Consider the following 16,480-nt stretch of genomic DNA (forward strand, 5'->3'; position numbering starts at 1 on the left):
ATAGTTAGGCTAATAGAACTTCTACCACCACATCTCAACCCGTTCAACGCCTCTCCACATCACTGCCCTCCTTGGGCTTTCGGTCCCAGGGAATAGGAGAAATCCAATTGTTCATGAGATGAAGGTTCAATCCGATTACCACCGCACCACCGATAATATTCCCACACAACGCCGCCGATTGATTGAACCAGAGTCGCGCAATCGTCGAAGGAGCACCGTATAACAGACCGACAGATAAGAAGAACACTGACAAGGACAATTCCGATTTGTCAAGCTGAGTGGGACGTAGGGGCAGGACTCACTATTTGCTACACAGTGCTCATAACCGCTGATGACGAATACAACTACTGGGAACCATATCGCCATGATCTTCCCGGCAGAATCCGTGCACGCGTGGTAAAGAACGACAGCCATGCAAACCATCGCATTTGCACCTATTCCTTTCAAGAACAGAACCCCCCAACCTGAAAGAAGTCCTGTCAATGCATCAATGCACCAGCTTTACAGTGTGACACCCACCGTGACCGTGGGTTTTACCCAACGTGGCGACCGTCAGCCATTGCCGTGACGAAGCATCGTCGAATATCCCAGTCAAATACGCCATGAAATATGCCATGATAAGGCAACCACACCAGTTGCCGACATATACGATTATTAGATTAGTCACTGAACGGCGAATGGGTATCGCCCGGTTTATCCAACCTTGAAGACATGAGTCCAAATAAAAAGCCAGGGCACATCAAAAAGACACACCAACTCCGAATATCATGATGGTTCCTGTGAAGAGCTCGCCCCCAAATATGACAATATAATGCAAAGCTGTAAATAGGTTGTTTAATGGGCGACTCAAATCGAATATGATACAAACGCATATACTTACCAAAAGCGAATATCGAACCCATGAGGAACTTTGGAATGATCGGCCACTCTGCACGTACGCTCTGGGGAACGCCGCATGCAGCAGAGAGAGCGCCGATTGCCCCGAAACCAAGCCATATACCAGCAACGACCGAAAGATAGAACGTTTGGTCCACAGGACGGTTCGCTCGTACTTTGGCGTAGCAATGATCCCGGCTTCAAGTGCAGGAGCGGTCTGCATACCTATTGGTTTTGGAGAGCTGGGGTGTGCTGGAGGTTTTACATCTGTCCTGGTGAGAAACCATTGTAGAGGTCGTAATGGAGGAAGAAGTGGAATGAGGAGCGTGAAGAACGGTATTGAAACGTAGACGATGCCATGTCCGTAGAGTGGGTAGGTAAGAAAAAGTCACAAAAAGTGGAGGGATAGGCCCAAAGACCTTCGAGGTAAGATGATGCCAGATGCTTACATTTATGAATGCAACGGTACCCAGTACATACGCATAAAAGCTCATAATTTAGAAGCCTTGGCTTCCAAGGCGGATTGTGCTCCGTCCGAGATCGGAGCCATAAGTCATTTTAGCGCTGCAACATTATTCTGAAGTACGATCCCGTCAAAATCGGTGCGGTCGAGCCGACGAAAAGAGTAAGTCTAGCTCACCACAGGTGCGAGTAAGGTCCGTAGCCGGTCAAAGAAGACGCATTGGGACATTCTATGGTATAGACGAATCGCGGCTTGGCACATTATTAACAAACTTGGATCTCGATGTGGGACTGGAAATAAGTTGGATAATCCTTGAACATCCTTTACGGTTAGACTGAAGATAACAAGTATTCCTTCCTTCGGCAGAAACGCTCACTACGAGCCCTCCCGGCGAGTTGCTTTCCTGAAGTCCAGAGGGTTCCCTGAGTCTGATGTTTCAACAAACAGCGTTCTCTAATAAAGTAGATGGTTTGCGATCGTTCAAATAACAATGACCTTCTCAATCAAGTCGTGCATCATGCTGAATCTGGGCTTGTACCTGAAGTGAACATCTTGTCTAGTAAATTGGAGCACACTCACCTTCGGCGAATTCTACAAGCTCCGTTAAACGCCTGGAAATCTCAGTTGGGAGGCGCGGCAAAAGTCCGACATGATTGTTCATTGGTGGAAGATCAGTTGCTAAAGGATAAGTTATGTAATAGTGCTCAACCAATCAACCACTGTGCCTGCGTCATCTCCCAAAAAACGTGCATAGAACTTCCTTTTGACAGGCAATGATCATCCGAGTCTAGAACTCATATTTTGTTCCGGAGTCACAACAAGAATACCGGAATAGTGGTCATTCATTCACTGTAGTAATGTGGCTCAATCTAAGCCTAACTATGGTCAAGTTACCCGACGCGTGAATTTCGGGTCTCTTCCACCTCGGCCTCGACGCACAAGTGCGACGAACATGAAGGCGGTAGCGGCCGATAACGAGTACCTGGAAGAAGACGGGTCTTAGTATGAGGGAAAGAGCCTATAAAGAACGACAAACCAGGTGGCAGCATAGGTTGCATGCATGTTCCTGAGCTCAATCTCAGGAGGACGCCCAATTGGAATCCCATGCGTGCTCCTCCGAGATGCTTCAGCGCCATCCCCAGCTGCACAATACACGCATCAATATACTCTAACATAGCCTTTTGTGGAAAGGCTCACCGAATAATTCGTCTACTAATACAGGTTGAACATCGCCATTCTGCCCTGAGGCTACCTTTGCCATAGCATCAGCATCAGCCCAATACCATTCTCCTGTCTCTGGTTTATTATCCGGCGTAAAGCTGTTGCGTTTTGCTGCCGAGGTGAGCATTCCGACTACCTGAACCTTGCCTTGCTTGGCTGCATCGGCGACCAAGGCGGCAGTCTTGGGAATGTCGGATCGAACACCCTGCATGATTTGTTTCCCCTGTTCGAGGGTATCGCGCGACACGAATCCTCGGTTGACCAAAATGCTCGAGGCGCCATCACCACGAATCAGAGGTGAGATGATATGGTATCCTAAAACGTTGTCACGAGTCCTCGGGCCAAGCAAAATAGTGTGAGATGGGTCAGGATCCCAGGTCCCGGTGAGCAACACGCGCCTGTAGGCGAACTCGGGGAGAACAGATAGGCTTTTGTGTTTGAGTGCTCGAAAATGGATGGATCTGTCAATACAACTCACTTGATTCGTTTAGGGAGTACCAGTGGTTCTCTACGGGATTTTTCTTCGAGCTCTTCAATCAAGGCAACTTTCCATTTTAGTCGCTGTATTTGCCATGTCCCAAGTCCAAATGTGAATATGGGGATAAATCCCAGGACAAGAGTCGTCGGCGATGTCCAATTAAACTTAGATTTCTCACTTCCTGATGGACGACTTGAGCTGTAGACCAATCCTGAAGATGCTAGTCTGGTCTGAGAATGTCGCAAGAATTGAGTTGTGGGTGGTCGAGATTTTGCTCCAAGTCCGCCTGTAAAGGGAGACCAGTTCACTCTCATGGCCATGATGATAAACGAAGGCAAACCTGATTGGGAATTCGATACACACGTGATGTGCGGTCATACACAAGTATAGACAAAATTAATTTTGGGATGCTTTGATTATGGTACAGTATCTTTCAATCTTTTATGAGAGCACTAGTTTACAATAAACAAAGAGAAACCTTGCACTAGATAAACTCTGAGGACTCAATCACTACTCGATCCATCTTCGCGAGCCGACTCCCACACCTAAAATCCGTGAGCACCATTCCTCACCGGATAGTCAATTATAAACCAACCTCAAAGAATCGCCTCCTGTCTTGTAAAGGAACACTGCGACAACCAGTCAAATCCAGTCGGATAAGATCTGGGCAACAATCCAGAATCGTGAACAACTCTTCCTCTAAATACCATTCCCTTAAGTATCCGAACCCATTCCACGAAAACGCGTGGTGCTTACTCCCAAATCTAGTCGAAGCAATATCCAATTCCGCAAGTTTCGGACACGCCGCAATAAACATGGCTGCATCCCCATTTACACCCGTACGAGCCACGTTCAAGGCGCGAAGTGGCGAAGGTTGGTCGTATTCAGAGGTGCTAAGTAAACCTTCAAGATCACCAGAGCGCAATTGAGGTATATTCTCAAAGTCTAGTATCTAGTCCTTGAATGAGTAATCTGGAGCGGTAAAAGGTCGTTCTCATACCTCGCATCTTCGTCCAACCCTCTTGACAAAGTCTTGCAACGCTCTACCAACACTGCCTCCTGCCCCAAGTCTCGTATTACTGACCAGACTTATACTCCTGAGGTTCGGACACCTTTCTAGTACGTCTGTTATGTCCCGTAGTAGTGAATCTGTAAGGATGTTCCCGCTCCCCGAAGCTGCTCCCAAGGTTTTGCCGAACGCTCCCAGATAAAGCACTTCTAGCTCCGAGCAGTTGTCCAGCACGTTTACCAAATTTGTACCCGAAACTCGTGTCGAAGTGAGGCAAAGCTTCTTCAGTGGAGGAAATGGTGAGATAATAGGAATGTTTTTGACTTGGGTGAACGAGATGTCAAGGGTCGTTAAATTTGGACAATGAAAGAAGAAAGCGGCAAGGTCCGAATCACCGAGTTTTGTCAACCGGAGTTTAAGGGACTTAAGAGAGTTGAAAGTGGGTATTTCGTCGTCTGGGTTTGCTTCAGTATGAGATTTGATGAGAGCCGATATGGAGCCGGAAATCTTGTAATTGAGTTCAGTACGTTGTACTATACATCCTGAACGTAGACTTACTAGTTTGGGACTACCAGCAATTTTAAGAACCTCCAGTTCTCTGCACGCAAGTAAAACTGATAAGATCGATCGAGGAGTCGCAACAGTGTAGTTCATATTTAACACTTTAAGTCGAGGACACTTGGACGCTGCGGCATCAAGGACCAAAGGACCCGCTTTACTGCATTTCCTGCACACAAAATTAAGGTGAGGTTATTGTCGGCAAGTGGCTTATATATGCTACCTCAAGTTTAATATATCCAATTCCGGGAGCCTCGCTACGACCGTGGCAAACGTTTGATCAGCGATCGCCGGGAGTTCTGTTAGCTCCAGCGTGGTTATAATCCCTGCGTTATGTCGTACTCCGATAGCGGCCAAGACCGAGGTAATGACTCCGGGAAAGTCTCCCGACAGCCGTATTTCGCGACCTCTTAAAAGATACTACAAGGTAACAAACTGTCTCAGATTTGCCCAGACACCAGGAGCCAAAAGGGATGAAATTGGCTCACCGTTGTGATTATGTCCGATCTTAAATAAGTTGGACAATACTCCCGCAAGAGCAGGAGGAGGTTCGGGATGAGAGTATCCGGCAAGTCACTCAGTCTTCTTAGCATAGGAGGCCCGCCTATCCTCAGGTTCTCACTTGCAGAGAGGCAGAGTGTCTTAAAATGCATCGCAAGCACCCGAGTAGCGTAGGAAGCTAGAGTAGGGATCCCATTAGTGTGGCGGGGGGCTCGCAGAGAGGCTCCAGCAGAAGGACCCGATTGTTGCTGAGCAGCCACATGAGCCTGTGGGAGATCATCGGTTTCATTGGGAGCGCCAAAAGAACTGAATTTTATTCTTTTCGCAGAGCTAGCGGTCTTGCGAGTTGGTGCTTCGCGCCTTTTGGGCATCGGTAGTTTGTTGGTTCAAGGGCCCCAGGAGAGGAGGTTTTGGTTTGACGCAGAACACAACGCTAGTCATGAGCCATCCATCGTGACTACGGTTCCGTTTGTGGCGCTTGATTGGTTAGATCCTTGTCCGAGCGCCAAGGTCCACGGAGCTGACAAGCGCCCACTCTGTGGCTTGGTTTAGATCTGGCACTTGTTCCTATGAGAAGTCCGTTGGTTGAAATATTTGGTCAAATTAACGTACTGGCCATGGAGCATCTGGCATACACCAAATCACTCGTAGTCACTACGTCTCATCGCAACTACCAGCCGGATTCCTCGTCTCTTGCTTCGGCGACGGCGGAGCCCCACAAACCAGTCTGGGGCTCGGGGGCCTAACGGCTGAATCCGGCAACATCTGGAGACTTGAGAATACGCTAGCAACTCCTAAACATTGGCACTACACTGCTTCCTGTCAACATCTTTTATGTAATTCTTATGGGTGTCGATATTTGGGCGAATTCTATTCCGGAGATGATATGTATTCTCACTTGTCGATGATGCAAAGAACACTACATTTGTCGACTTCGGCTTACGCGAATATGCCGACGCCAAATGAATAATGCATTATTTACTACACGCATTCGGATAAGCGGCCAGTATGGTGAGCGTCACAATCTCCATGATTTTTTGAACTTATTCATGCCCACTTATGTTGGTGCCGTCATACCATATGACACTACAAAACCAACCGGTCATTAGGGTAGGTCACAATACGCTTAAGCTTACTAGATACATGGTGTTTAGCGAACCACCGAGGGCTCCAGCCCTATCAGTTTTCAAACTCGTCTGCCAAGACCCTGTGCAGTTTGTCAGTGATGTTTTGTTATAAATAACCCTCCGCCTCTAGCTGGGACCTATCCTCACTCCTGCGCTACCCCGATCAATGCTGTCCACAACAGACACGCACAACAAGTTGGCCATGGCTCATAACGAACATCCAACTCCATCTGTAGATTTCTACTCGTCGGGGACGGCCACCCCCATCGGGAGCAACGCGGTGACACCTGTACCCTCCTCGGCAGCCGGAATGCAGAACGTTTCTGCGGTCGAGGCAGCAATATTGACTACTGCAAAGATTCGAGCGAATAGACCGGTAGACCAGAGTTTCTTTCTCGCAGTCATGGCCGGGATCTGGGTTGGCTTTGGTGGAATCGCCGGGTTAAATGCTGCTGGGGGGATACCTGTTTCTGTTCAAACGGATTGGCCTATTATACCAAAGTTCCTCACAGGGGCGTTCTTTGCTTTTGGTGGGTGAATGGGTCTAAAGAGAGCTGGTTTCGTAACTAATCTATCCAATCAGCTCTGCATTTCATCGTCATTATGGGAGGAGAATTGGTCACCGGCACCACCTTGGTATTTAGTATCGGTAAGTACGGCGACCTGAAGCTGCAGGACTCTTGTCTAGGTGCTAACCACTAGTGAATAGGATGGTACAATCGTGCAATTCCCATACGTCGCTCAGTTATCAATCTTGTTGTCGTTTATATCGGCAATTGGTGTGGTTGCTTGATAATGGCATATTTTATGGCATATTTGAGCGATCTATTCGTCGGTGCCTCCTATAAACAATGGATGAATAGCTTAGTTCTTGGAAAGGTTGGACATGGTGAGTCTCACAACGCGAGAATGCATATATGGATAACCTGACAGGATGCATGACAGGATGGGGTGTTTTGTTTCTACGAGCCATTGGTGCGAACACCATGGTGTGTGTAGCGATCGCGATGTTCAACGCATGCACCGACTCGGCCGGCAAGATATTGGTCCTATGGTTCCCCGTCATAACATTCGTTATCAGTGGGTTTGAACATTGCGTAGCGAACAGTAAGTTTTGGCAATTTTGCCGGTCGGATAAATGGTTCTGACTATACCAGTGTTCTTTTTGTCCACCGGACTTCTCTATGGAGCTCCCTCCACAGTTGGGAAGCTTTGGTTTAACCAATCGGCCGCTATATGCGGCAATTTTATTGGAGGGGCTGTTGTGGTTGGATTGGGCATGCACCTAATCAATTCTTGGAAATCGCCTGTCCCATGGCCAGAGTCATCAAAGAGTTTACCATCTAACCGAGTCGACGAAGAACGCATGGGTGCTGCCAGATCATCGTAGAGAATACCTTTCGTATCCGAAAATCTTGGACAGTTAGAACTTGGAACTGATGAATAGAATTGTATAATTAGACTTTGATTTGGGCGACTGCTTTGGTGTGACTTGTGACACGATTTCAAATTGATACTCATGATCATGTCTACTCAACCCCCACTTGGACTTCCCACCGTCTACACCAAAAATGAAGCGCGGGCAAACCAAAGCAGTCCTGGTGGAAGTAAACTATCTATACCAGATAGGTCCGATGTTAACCTTTCGGGCATATGGCTTTAACTAACTAAGGCAACAGCCTGGTTCTATCACAGTCACTCAAGCAATGTCTGTCATGTCATACGCATTTGGATATGTCAAAGGTGTACTAATCACCCACCGCGACTATAGCTCGATCTATATGGTTAACTAAAGCATTTCTACGTTTCTCTACCTCTTCGAAAGAAAAGGCGGATCAGGTGCATCCTGCTCCACCACCTCATTCTCTTTCGTTGGCTGGAAACTGGTAAGCGCGACCAATACAGCCATACACAACTGCGGATTAATTTCTTCTCAGTGACCTTGAGATAGGGCCCCATCTTTTCCCGCAAACCAAAATATTTTTTGTCCAATACCGGTATCGGCAACCTTCTGCCCCGACTGTGACCCCAACTCCGGTGCCACCACCGTCAACTCCCACCGCGACACAACATCCCCCACCAATCACTGTCTCACATGAATTACACGCAAAAGTAAGATCCATCGCTTCTTTTTTACCTCGCAATAACATTCCTAATCTGTAGGTTCTCGCGGCCGCAGCTAAAGATCCTGACCTACATCACGTCCTTCAGCTCGCCTCGCAAGGTCTTGCAAATGTCACGCAACTGCGAACTCTCGGTACAGCCATCAGGGCGATCGAGGCTGGAACATATACAAGTCCTACGAGTATACCTCCTTTGTCAAGTGCTTCTTCGTCTTCTCTGGCCGCAATCGCGTCTCGCTCTGGCCAACCTCAAACTAGTACTGCGGCTCAACCTCGGTCGACGAGTGCCCTGGACTCGCTTTCAGCACTCGCTCCTGTGTCAGCTTCAGCTTCACTTCCAAGGTCCAACCCGACCCCTACCGTCCCCCCTAAGCCCACTGCTGCTACAGCACCGACCCCAGCACCACCTACAGCCCCCACGCCAGCACCATCAACACATGTCCAAACTCCCCCAACTCGCGCGATGGCTCCGCCTGCCCTGCCTACCACTGCTGTCCTCCTTGAGTTCGCAGAAAGGTCGATAGATAGATGGCTGCTACCCACCGAATACGTGCTTATTGATCGGCGTCTAAACGGGGACGTTCACCTATCCACGTTTTACCCGTTCGATGCATATGTTCCTGCTGGTGGCACGGCGCGTTCCAAACCAGCTCACCCGATCACTATGCGTTTTCTTGGAGCTTCAACTGAAGTTTGGAATGCGCTTTCGCGCACGTGTACGGTTGTCGCGCCAAGCAGTGTCCAGGCCGTATTATCGGAAGTGGTCAGCACGTTTCATTCTTAGGAGGACTCATAGTGATATTTACTATTCCTATAGATAACGAATGTTCCTCAGAGATCCTATCTCCAGTATTGTATTGCACCAGGTGCACTGTGGGAGGATATCAAAACGGTAGGTTATTTTGCTTTTCTAGGCCAAGCGCAAATCAAATAACCTGGTTCTGATTGAAACTGTTCTCTGATACAGGCAAATCCCCACGCACAGTCATTCCTCCTTCCGTCCAAAACACCCATCCCTAGTACAACTTCGCGACAGCGTCGAAATAACAGTGCGGCCGGAGGGGGTGTTCTCAAGAAACGGAAAACTGACTCGGGAGATGGTACTGCTAAGCCGAAAGCGAAAGGCAAGGAGAAGGCGGAGCCGATGTCTCTAGCCATCCTGACTCCTGCACCAACTAATCGACCGGCTGCTGTATCAGATAAGCCTGTTATTCCCAGTAGCAACGCGCCCACCGCCTCGGAGAGCCAGACTCCAACTCCAGCGGTACCGACCGTGTCTGAGTCAATACCTAAAGTAGCTACTGCGCTTGTTCCTAGCTCAAATTCGACCATGCCACTCCCGGCGCCAACTGCGAGTACTCCACCCCTCAGGGCGTTTAGCACGACAGTATCCCGTCCATCACCCGGAAATTACTCCGCCCGCATTGTCCATTCGTCACATTCGGGCAGACCGGCGGCATATCCAAACAACGCCACCAGATCTTCGCCCCCTCCTCAACACCCAGCCCTGTCAAATACGACCACACTGTCGCAACCGCAAGCTCTCTCGCAATTGCAACAGGCCGGACAACCGCTCAACCAACATATTTCAGCAGATCCCCCGGTTTCGGGAGGAAAGTCCGAGTGATGTACAGGGCAGAATGTATCCCTGCGAGGCAGGCTATGTAACGATTTTCCGGCGCGTAATCTTATTTTTGCCGTAGGAGCTACTATGTCTTAAACAAAGCAGTCTTGCCGAAAAAATATATATAAATAATGAAAAGGGCTTATGAGAAGTGAGATGAATTTCCATCCCGGCGCAAATTTAAATGTATCCTTAGAATAAAATAAATTGGATGGATAAAGAAGCTTAAGCGGTCTTGGCGGATATGACCGGACATCATGCTAATTGATGGGCGGCAAATCTCTGCTTCAGCATGACTCCCGCACATTAGACTTCAACTCAACAAGTTCTACCTAATGGGCGTTACGTCAGATGGAATTTTCTATGGACAATGACATTGTCTGCAGTGTCCGGCTAGATCATCACACGCGCTCATGTGGAGAGCACAAAGCCTCCACGAGGCTGCATACAGCCCCGGAATGGGGACAAGGAGCATTCTAGCCTTTAGAGCTGTTCTCTCTAACGGCAGGCATCGCTCATTGCTGCGGTATATAAGAGCACGTTTCGTTGCTGGCTGCTACCCTGCGCCGCTCCCTCTTTTACGCGGCGCATTGTAATTTAGTTTTTCGTATTCCCTCCGAACGGTGAGCTGTTTCGGATTACAATTTATGAAACGAATTGATCCTAATGTGCACGTAATGCAGCCGCATGAATTGTACCTATACATGTATTCTACTAGATTGAAATGCCCTCGATATTCCTCAATGCATATATACCCGGTGATACTTTCAGCCAACTTGAACATCACCAAGGATACCCCACACCTCGGCCCTTGGATACCCTGTCTCGGTCTCTCTCTCATCTCAATGCCACGTTCGCGATCGACAAGGGGTTGTCATCCTCTGCCACCCCCGCCGTCGGATCTGATCTAATCTTATTTACTCGTTCCCGCCCATGGATACCCAGCCTGCATGACCCCTATTGGCATTGATCCTGTTGATATTGTATGTTTTAGGTGCGCCCTCTCCATGTTCCATGTATCCTTCTTGATACTTATGTTTTGTCTCGGTTCAGACTATTTATGACCCCGGGCGGTCCTGTATCGGTCTCCTCACATCCTCGACTACCACGGCCACCACTGTACGACTAGACTCGATTGAAACTGTACTATCAACTCGCTGTGGTATTTATCGACGCTGTATTTATACAACCCACACTCGCTCGGATTCTAGATGTTTATATGACTAGATTTTTGTAATATATCCATAGGTATGATTCCACCTTTTACTCCTTATGCCTTGGGTTTACTAACGGCGGCCCTCAGATGTGTAGAATACCCATTCGATCCCCCCCCCCGGACTGTACTACACCTACAACCACATATTTATTACTTGTATATTATTGGACATTTTGTTTGTACAATGTTGTTTTGTAGAGGTGAGTACTTTACATTTACCCTTTTGATTCGTTCCTAACCTATAGACATAATCAAGATTATAGACATGTATTCCCGAATCATACCCGTGTTCATCCTAGACTATATTACCACCCGACCGCACCTATTTATTTACTCTTCGTCCCGTATGTTTCTATAGTCAGTATATTCTCATACAACCTTTATCTAATATCTAATGTGCCGTTTTTCAGCTGACCATGTAATCTTTATCTGGATATACCCGCAAGTCATTTGTACAACACTGCATCAAGATATTTATCATATATTATGCAACTGTATGGCTCGGCCTCCCTGTGGTAAGCTTCTTCGTTGCGTCAGTATATGAAACGATCTGATCTCTTGCTCAGACGTGTTACTATACCCATACTCTGTATTTAACTCAAGACCCGGATCTGTATCACCATCCACTGTAGAGTATTTGTACGCCCTTTTTATTATGAACAACTGTTTTTTTGCGCACTCCCACATAGAGTAAGTATTTTCAGCTCGCTAAGCATCGACTTGAACTAATGATCATTTCAGTGTATCTTTTAGATTGTTCTTGTACCTTTGCCTCGGATAATGTATCTAATGATAACACCTTGTAGTTAAGCTATATCTACGCATATACGCGCGTATTTGTATACTATTGTACTTTACGGCCTAGTCGCATGTCTCATGTTTTATTGCACATGTATCACTCTGTCGTGTAGTGACACTGTATCATGTGTACCTTACCTTGTAGTATGTCTTGCGTCTACACTGTATATTACCGCTACTATTCGCCACTAATACCACTGCTATTTATTTTACGTGTTGCGTGAAGGGCTTGCTTCGTGCATGCAACGGTCGGGAAGTCGGTCATGTGAATTCTTTGTTGAGCTCGCGTGACACTCAGATTCTCCACAAGTACATCCTCTAAATATATATTATGACCCTTGCTTGTATTCGTATAAGCAAGAAACAACTGGAGATATAATTGGGAAAGTAGAACTATAAGATAATACAATGCAGATTAGAGTATAATGAAACGTACGCCAGTCCGTATTTGGGAGATTTCCCCACTCGTCACTGCATAGCCGGGGCCCTCCGCTGTGACATCACTCGTTCCCTATTGACAGCTAGAGCCCTGCCCACAAATCCTCCGACTCGCCTGGATCTCCCCTGTTGATGCCGATGTTTGGGTTGGGTTTGCGGGCAGGGGCAACAACATTCCGCACACTCGCCTCGTCAGCCCATCCGTTTGTGCCAGCATCAAACACAACGTCCCCTTCGGCCCCGCTAAGCGCCCCTCTCGGTCCCCTTCCCCAATCCGGAATTTCATCGTCGTCGAGGTCGATGTCCAATCGAGTATGGTTTCTGTCGTGATGGGTCGGGAGAGATAAATCGATTTTCCGTGGTCGAGAGAATAGCGATTGGCCAGACTGGCGCATCACCGCTGCTAGCCGCCCAAATTGCATAACATTACGGAAGACGAGCAACAGAGTATCGAGCAGTTCTTCTTCCTTGGATGTGTTTCCGCACCCGGCGAGGAACAGAACGAGCAGCGTGACCACACAGAGGGTGGTCAGGATTAAATCGAATATGTTGAACGGTGATTTCCAAAATTGCTGCGGATGTAGAATTGGTGTGAGCGGGAGAGAAAGAGAGAACACGAGAGATGAGATACGAGACTTACGCGTCCAAAAGCCAAGAACCGAATCGAAACTTCTGCAATCATCGCAGAATTCACAATAATTTCGAGCACGTAAAAGGCAGTCCCAGGGCATCCGTCCGAGAGCGACAATGCAACAGTCGTAGCACTCAATAACGCCATGCCCAGATAGATTGCTACGTACACCCGCGAGTGCACAAATCGGTTCGCGACAGCTTTTGTGAGTTCATTTCGTGTGAGCCCATACTGAGAGTGTCGCGGCGGAGGCACATTTGTCTCCGAGTCCGACGAGAGCAGAGGAGCGGCTACCGAGTTCAAGTTGTCCATCACAGAGAGACATGTACAAATCACGTGAACCGGTAAGAGGAACCGCGATCTGTCACCGCCACAGGTACCATAAGCATACAATCCTGAATCCGTTTTCGGTAAGCCGTTCCCAGGCTTCAGCACTTTCACCTTTTATCCTGAGTTATAGTTTTGCTGGAATTTCACAGCGCTAATGAGGGGAATGTGATGGAATGGACTTATTGTGAGTCTCCTCCGTTTCTGATCGGAACTAGTAGTTTCCCGGTATCAACTGCTCAAAGTCGCTCAATTAGTATTAAAAGGTGGATACTAGTTGGTTCACAATTCATAAACCAGCAAAAAAAAGGACAAAAAAATCACATAGAGCACTATCAGGACATAGGCGCATATCTATATCACGCCAACTGAACAAATAGACAGACTTATCCTGGGGTCGCCATAATCTGTTTTTGACCTAAGGCCATGAACCAGTTACCTGAAGATCGCAGCTCTACAGAATACAACCGGCTGTAATGCGTATATAACCTGTTATCACCCAGAGATTATAATTATTATTACAGAGGTTAAATGGTCACAATTAGTTTAGGCAAACTATATTTTGGACGTAAAGTTTGCTACGAGACCATCTGCCAGTAGCATCACTACTCATGTCTTTGACTCTGCGAGTGCTTATAATTTGTTTCGCTCATGCCATCTGTGAGTGTCGAATCACATTTTCTTATTAACTCTGAGTACTATAATCTTGTTCTATTCATTTAACGAGAAAGAATTTAGTATATACGTTGATGCACAAGATAGTGGTATATACCAAGCACCTTAGAGTCAGCTTGCCAGCCTTCCAGAGCCGACCTGGGGGAGAACGAGGATCGGTAGAATAGTTGCCCGTATCACAAGACCGTACTGAAGTATAGCTTATTGAATAAAATAGTCCACGCTGCGAGTAGAAGGCAGCTAGGCCAAGGTCACTTAAGTACCAAATATTTGAGGGAAATTATTCTCGTGATTTGTTTCAAGCTTATAGCACTCATACATATGGACAGAAAAGAGAAAACGGGACCACTCATCAACTAAGATATGTTGGGCAAATGTCATTGCCCATTCTGTAATTATGCATACATCCCAGTGATGAGTGGTGCGGACATACTTGCCGATCAGAACTTGCAGCTGTAAACCCCAACACTCGTCAGCAACCTCATACACCAGCCACAACAGATCTCACGTACTTGCTGTTTGCCTTGTTCGACGTCAGCTTCGTCGGCTCCTTTCCGCTGTTGTTGCCCTGGAACGTGTCGCACATCGACTTGACGCTCGTCGGGGTCACGTTCGAGATCGTTGCGACATCCCCGTAGTTCGAGTTGATCCCCGCCAGCAGACTGCCGTTCTTCGCAATCACATCGCTGATGTTCACAGTGCGCTTGTACTGCGTCTTGCAGTTGCCGCATGCACGGTACAACTTGCCAAAGTCCTGGACGCAGTACGACGAGATGTTGACGGTTCCTCCACCGTTGTGCTGCACCACCTTGTCGCTGGCGCCCTTGGCTCCGCCGCCCCTGATCGTGGTCGTGCCGGATGTCTGGCGGATGGTGATGGCATCTTCGCATACGTCCTCGAACCACACGTTCTCGATCGTGCAGGAGCCCTTGCAGTGGACACCCTCGGCCTGGTCCGCACCGATGACGACGTTTCTGCAAACAAAGATGAGTTAAGACTGAGTAAGGAGACTCGTTCGAATGTAGCTTACTTGAGTGTGGCGCCGTTCTCAAGCAGGAACACGGCATCCTTGTCGCCGCCCTCCTTCTGACCAGAGCAAGCACCCTTACCGCGGTCGAAGCGAACGTTGCCACCTAGTTAGCGATTTGTAAGTAACTAGTGTGGCACGCATATAGCTGTCTTATCAGCACTCACCGTCAAATGTGCCCTTGACGCTCATGGGAGCGCTCAGGCTGGAGGTCTTGGGAGGTGTGGGGAAGGTGCAGCTGGCGGCACGCTTCATAAATGCAGCGCTGGTGTCGATGGTAGGAGAGGGAGCGGCGATAGCGGCCTGTGCGAAGAAGGCAGAGACGGCAATGATAGTGGAAAGCTTGAAAGAGATCATGATGTGTGTGGAAAAGTGAGTGTAAAGTGAGGGTGTGGAGAGTATAGTAGTGGTAATGAAGAGATGAAAGAAAGACGCTTGTTGTTGAGTTGGAGCAGTGTTGGGATCGGGTTTATATGCAAGGTGGGGACCAGCTGGACATGACATGGACCAACATGCGTTGGCGAGCTCCGGCGATAGGTCGCAACAGTCTTGGCACTGTATCCAGGCCACACGTTAGAAATGGACCGAGTCATCGTGCCAAGCCTCCCCCCGTTTCGATAGGCCAGCGAGGAAGTAGAGATGGAGATTAAAGGTGCCGACGCGGTTTAATTTGTCACAGAGACGCAAGCGGTCGCCGAAGCAGTTCTGGCTCTTGAATCACTGCGGCCAGCTAATGAGAAACAGAGTTGATTTGAATTACACCGATCCAGGAATTATTTGGGAAGGCGATAATTTGGGTGTATAGATCTAGGGCTTGACGCACTACTTTGGGGGCATGGATCATTGCCATTGTTCATTGGCCTCGTTGGAATCGGTCAGATGATCAAAGCTAATAGAGTGTATCAATTCAATAAAGCTTTAGAGATACAACAGAAGGGCACATTCGATTCGTCAATATTCAACTATAAACTGATGAGGGGATGCATATTCTCGAACCATTTACCTAATACCGTTAGAAGTAAGTGTCATGGGCAAATGTTTAGTACCGACCAGCAAGACTTAGCTACTCCGAGCTCTATTTAGCAGTACTATCCTTCATAATCCAGTTATTACAAGACAATGGATGGCTGTCCTTTCGAGTTATTTGAGAAACGACTGAGCTCCAAAAGCTACTCCAACGACCTCACCGAACAAATGGACAACATACCGCGATAGCAGCAAAAAAAAAATAGTATATTGGGGCTTTAAACAATTGTATTCATTCACCCCGTACATGCATGAGCATATTTGGATCAACAACCATAAGTTGAAGAGTAGTAACCCGGGCGAGGGACGTCACGTGCGTAGCCAATTTGTCGCCAGCCACGTGATGAGGCATGAGGGCCCAT

At 47.8% G+C, this 16,480-nt stretch overlaps 5 protein-coding genes across 5 annotated transcripts; 2 read left to right on the plus strand and 3 right to left on the minus strand.

Annotated features, from left to right (window-relative positions):
• Positions 1-43: 43 nt before the first annotated feature.
• On the minus strand, positions 44-5,477 carry RhiXN_11732 (formate/nitrite transporter family protein; the record flags this gene model as incomplete). The annotated part of the gene is made up of 16 exons (XM_043331547.1): positions 44-246; positions 303-464; positions 520-702; positions 754-819; positions 881-1,051; positions 1,102-1,148; positions 2,292-2,321; positions 2,376-2,481; positions 2,537-2,988; positions 3,039-3,378; positions 3,550-3,583; positions 3,634-3,990; positions 4,039-4,554; positions 4,606-4,774; positions 4,829-5,025; positions 5,094-5,477. 16 exons carry the CDS (start codon positions 5,475-5,477, stop codon positions 44-46), a joined length of 3,417 nt encoding a protein of 1,138 aa, XP_043185057.1.
• A 958-nt stretch (positions 5,478-6,435) lies between these two features.
• Positions 6,436-7,623, plus strand: RhiXN_11733 (formate/nitrite transporter family protein; the record flags this gene model as incomplete). The annotated part of the gene is made up of 5 exons (XM_043331548.1): positions 6,436-6,763; positions 6,817-6,882; positions 6,943-7,122; positions 7,179-7,340; positions 7,391-7,623. The coding sequence occupies 5 exons, from the start codon at positions 6,436-6,438 to the stop codon at positions 7,621-7,623; spliced, it is 969 nt and encodes a 322-aa protein (XP_043185058.1).
• Positions 7,624-7,758: 135 nt separating this feature from the next.
• On the plus strand, positions 7,759-9,983 carry RhiXN_11734 (uncharacterized protein; the record flags this gene model as incomplete). Its single annotated transcript, XM_043331549.1, has 7 exons — positions 7,759-7,862; positions 7,913-7,941; positions 8,005-8,119; positions 8,171-8,345; positions 8,397-9,119; positions 9,174-9,248; positions 9,324-9,983. The coding sequence occupies 7 exons, from the start codon at positions 7,759-7,761 to the stop codon at positions 9,981-9,983; spliced, it is 1,881 nt and encodes a 626-aa protein (XP_043185059.1).
• A 2,532-nt stretch (positions 9,984-12,515) lies between these two features.
• RhiXN_11735 (ion transport domain-containing protein) lies at positions 12,516-13,375 on the minus strand (the record flags this gene model as incomplete). The annotated part of the gene is made up of 2 exons (XM_043331550.1): positions 12,516-13,004; positions 13,073-13,375. 2 exons carry the CDS (start codon positions 13,373-13,375, stop codon positions 12,516-12,518), a joined length of 792 nt encoding a protein of 263 aa, XP_043185060.1.
• A 1,130-nt stretch (positions 13,376-14,505) lies between these two features.
• RhiXN_11736 (pectate lyase) lies at positions 14,506-15,449 on the minus strand (the record flags this gene model as incomplete). Its single annotated transcript, XM_043331551.1, has 4 exons — positions 14,506-14,518; positions 14,578-15,039; positions 15,096-15,198; positions 15,260-15,449. 4 exons carry the CDS (start codon positions 15,447-15,449, stop codon positions 14,506-14,508), a joined length of 768 nt encoding a protein of 255 aa, XP_043185061.1.
• Between the last annotated feature and the right edge of the window lie 1,031 nt (positions 15,450-16,480).

This window comes from Rhizoctonia solani, chromosome 12 (genome assembly GCF_016906535.1).
Source record: "Rhizoctonia solani chromosome 12, complete sequence".
Classification (NCBI taxonomy): Eukaryota; Fungi; Basidiomycota; class Agaricomycetes; order Cantharellales; family Ceratobasidiaceae; genus Rhizoctonia; species Rhizoctonia solani.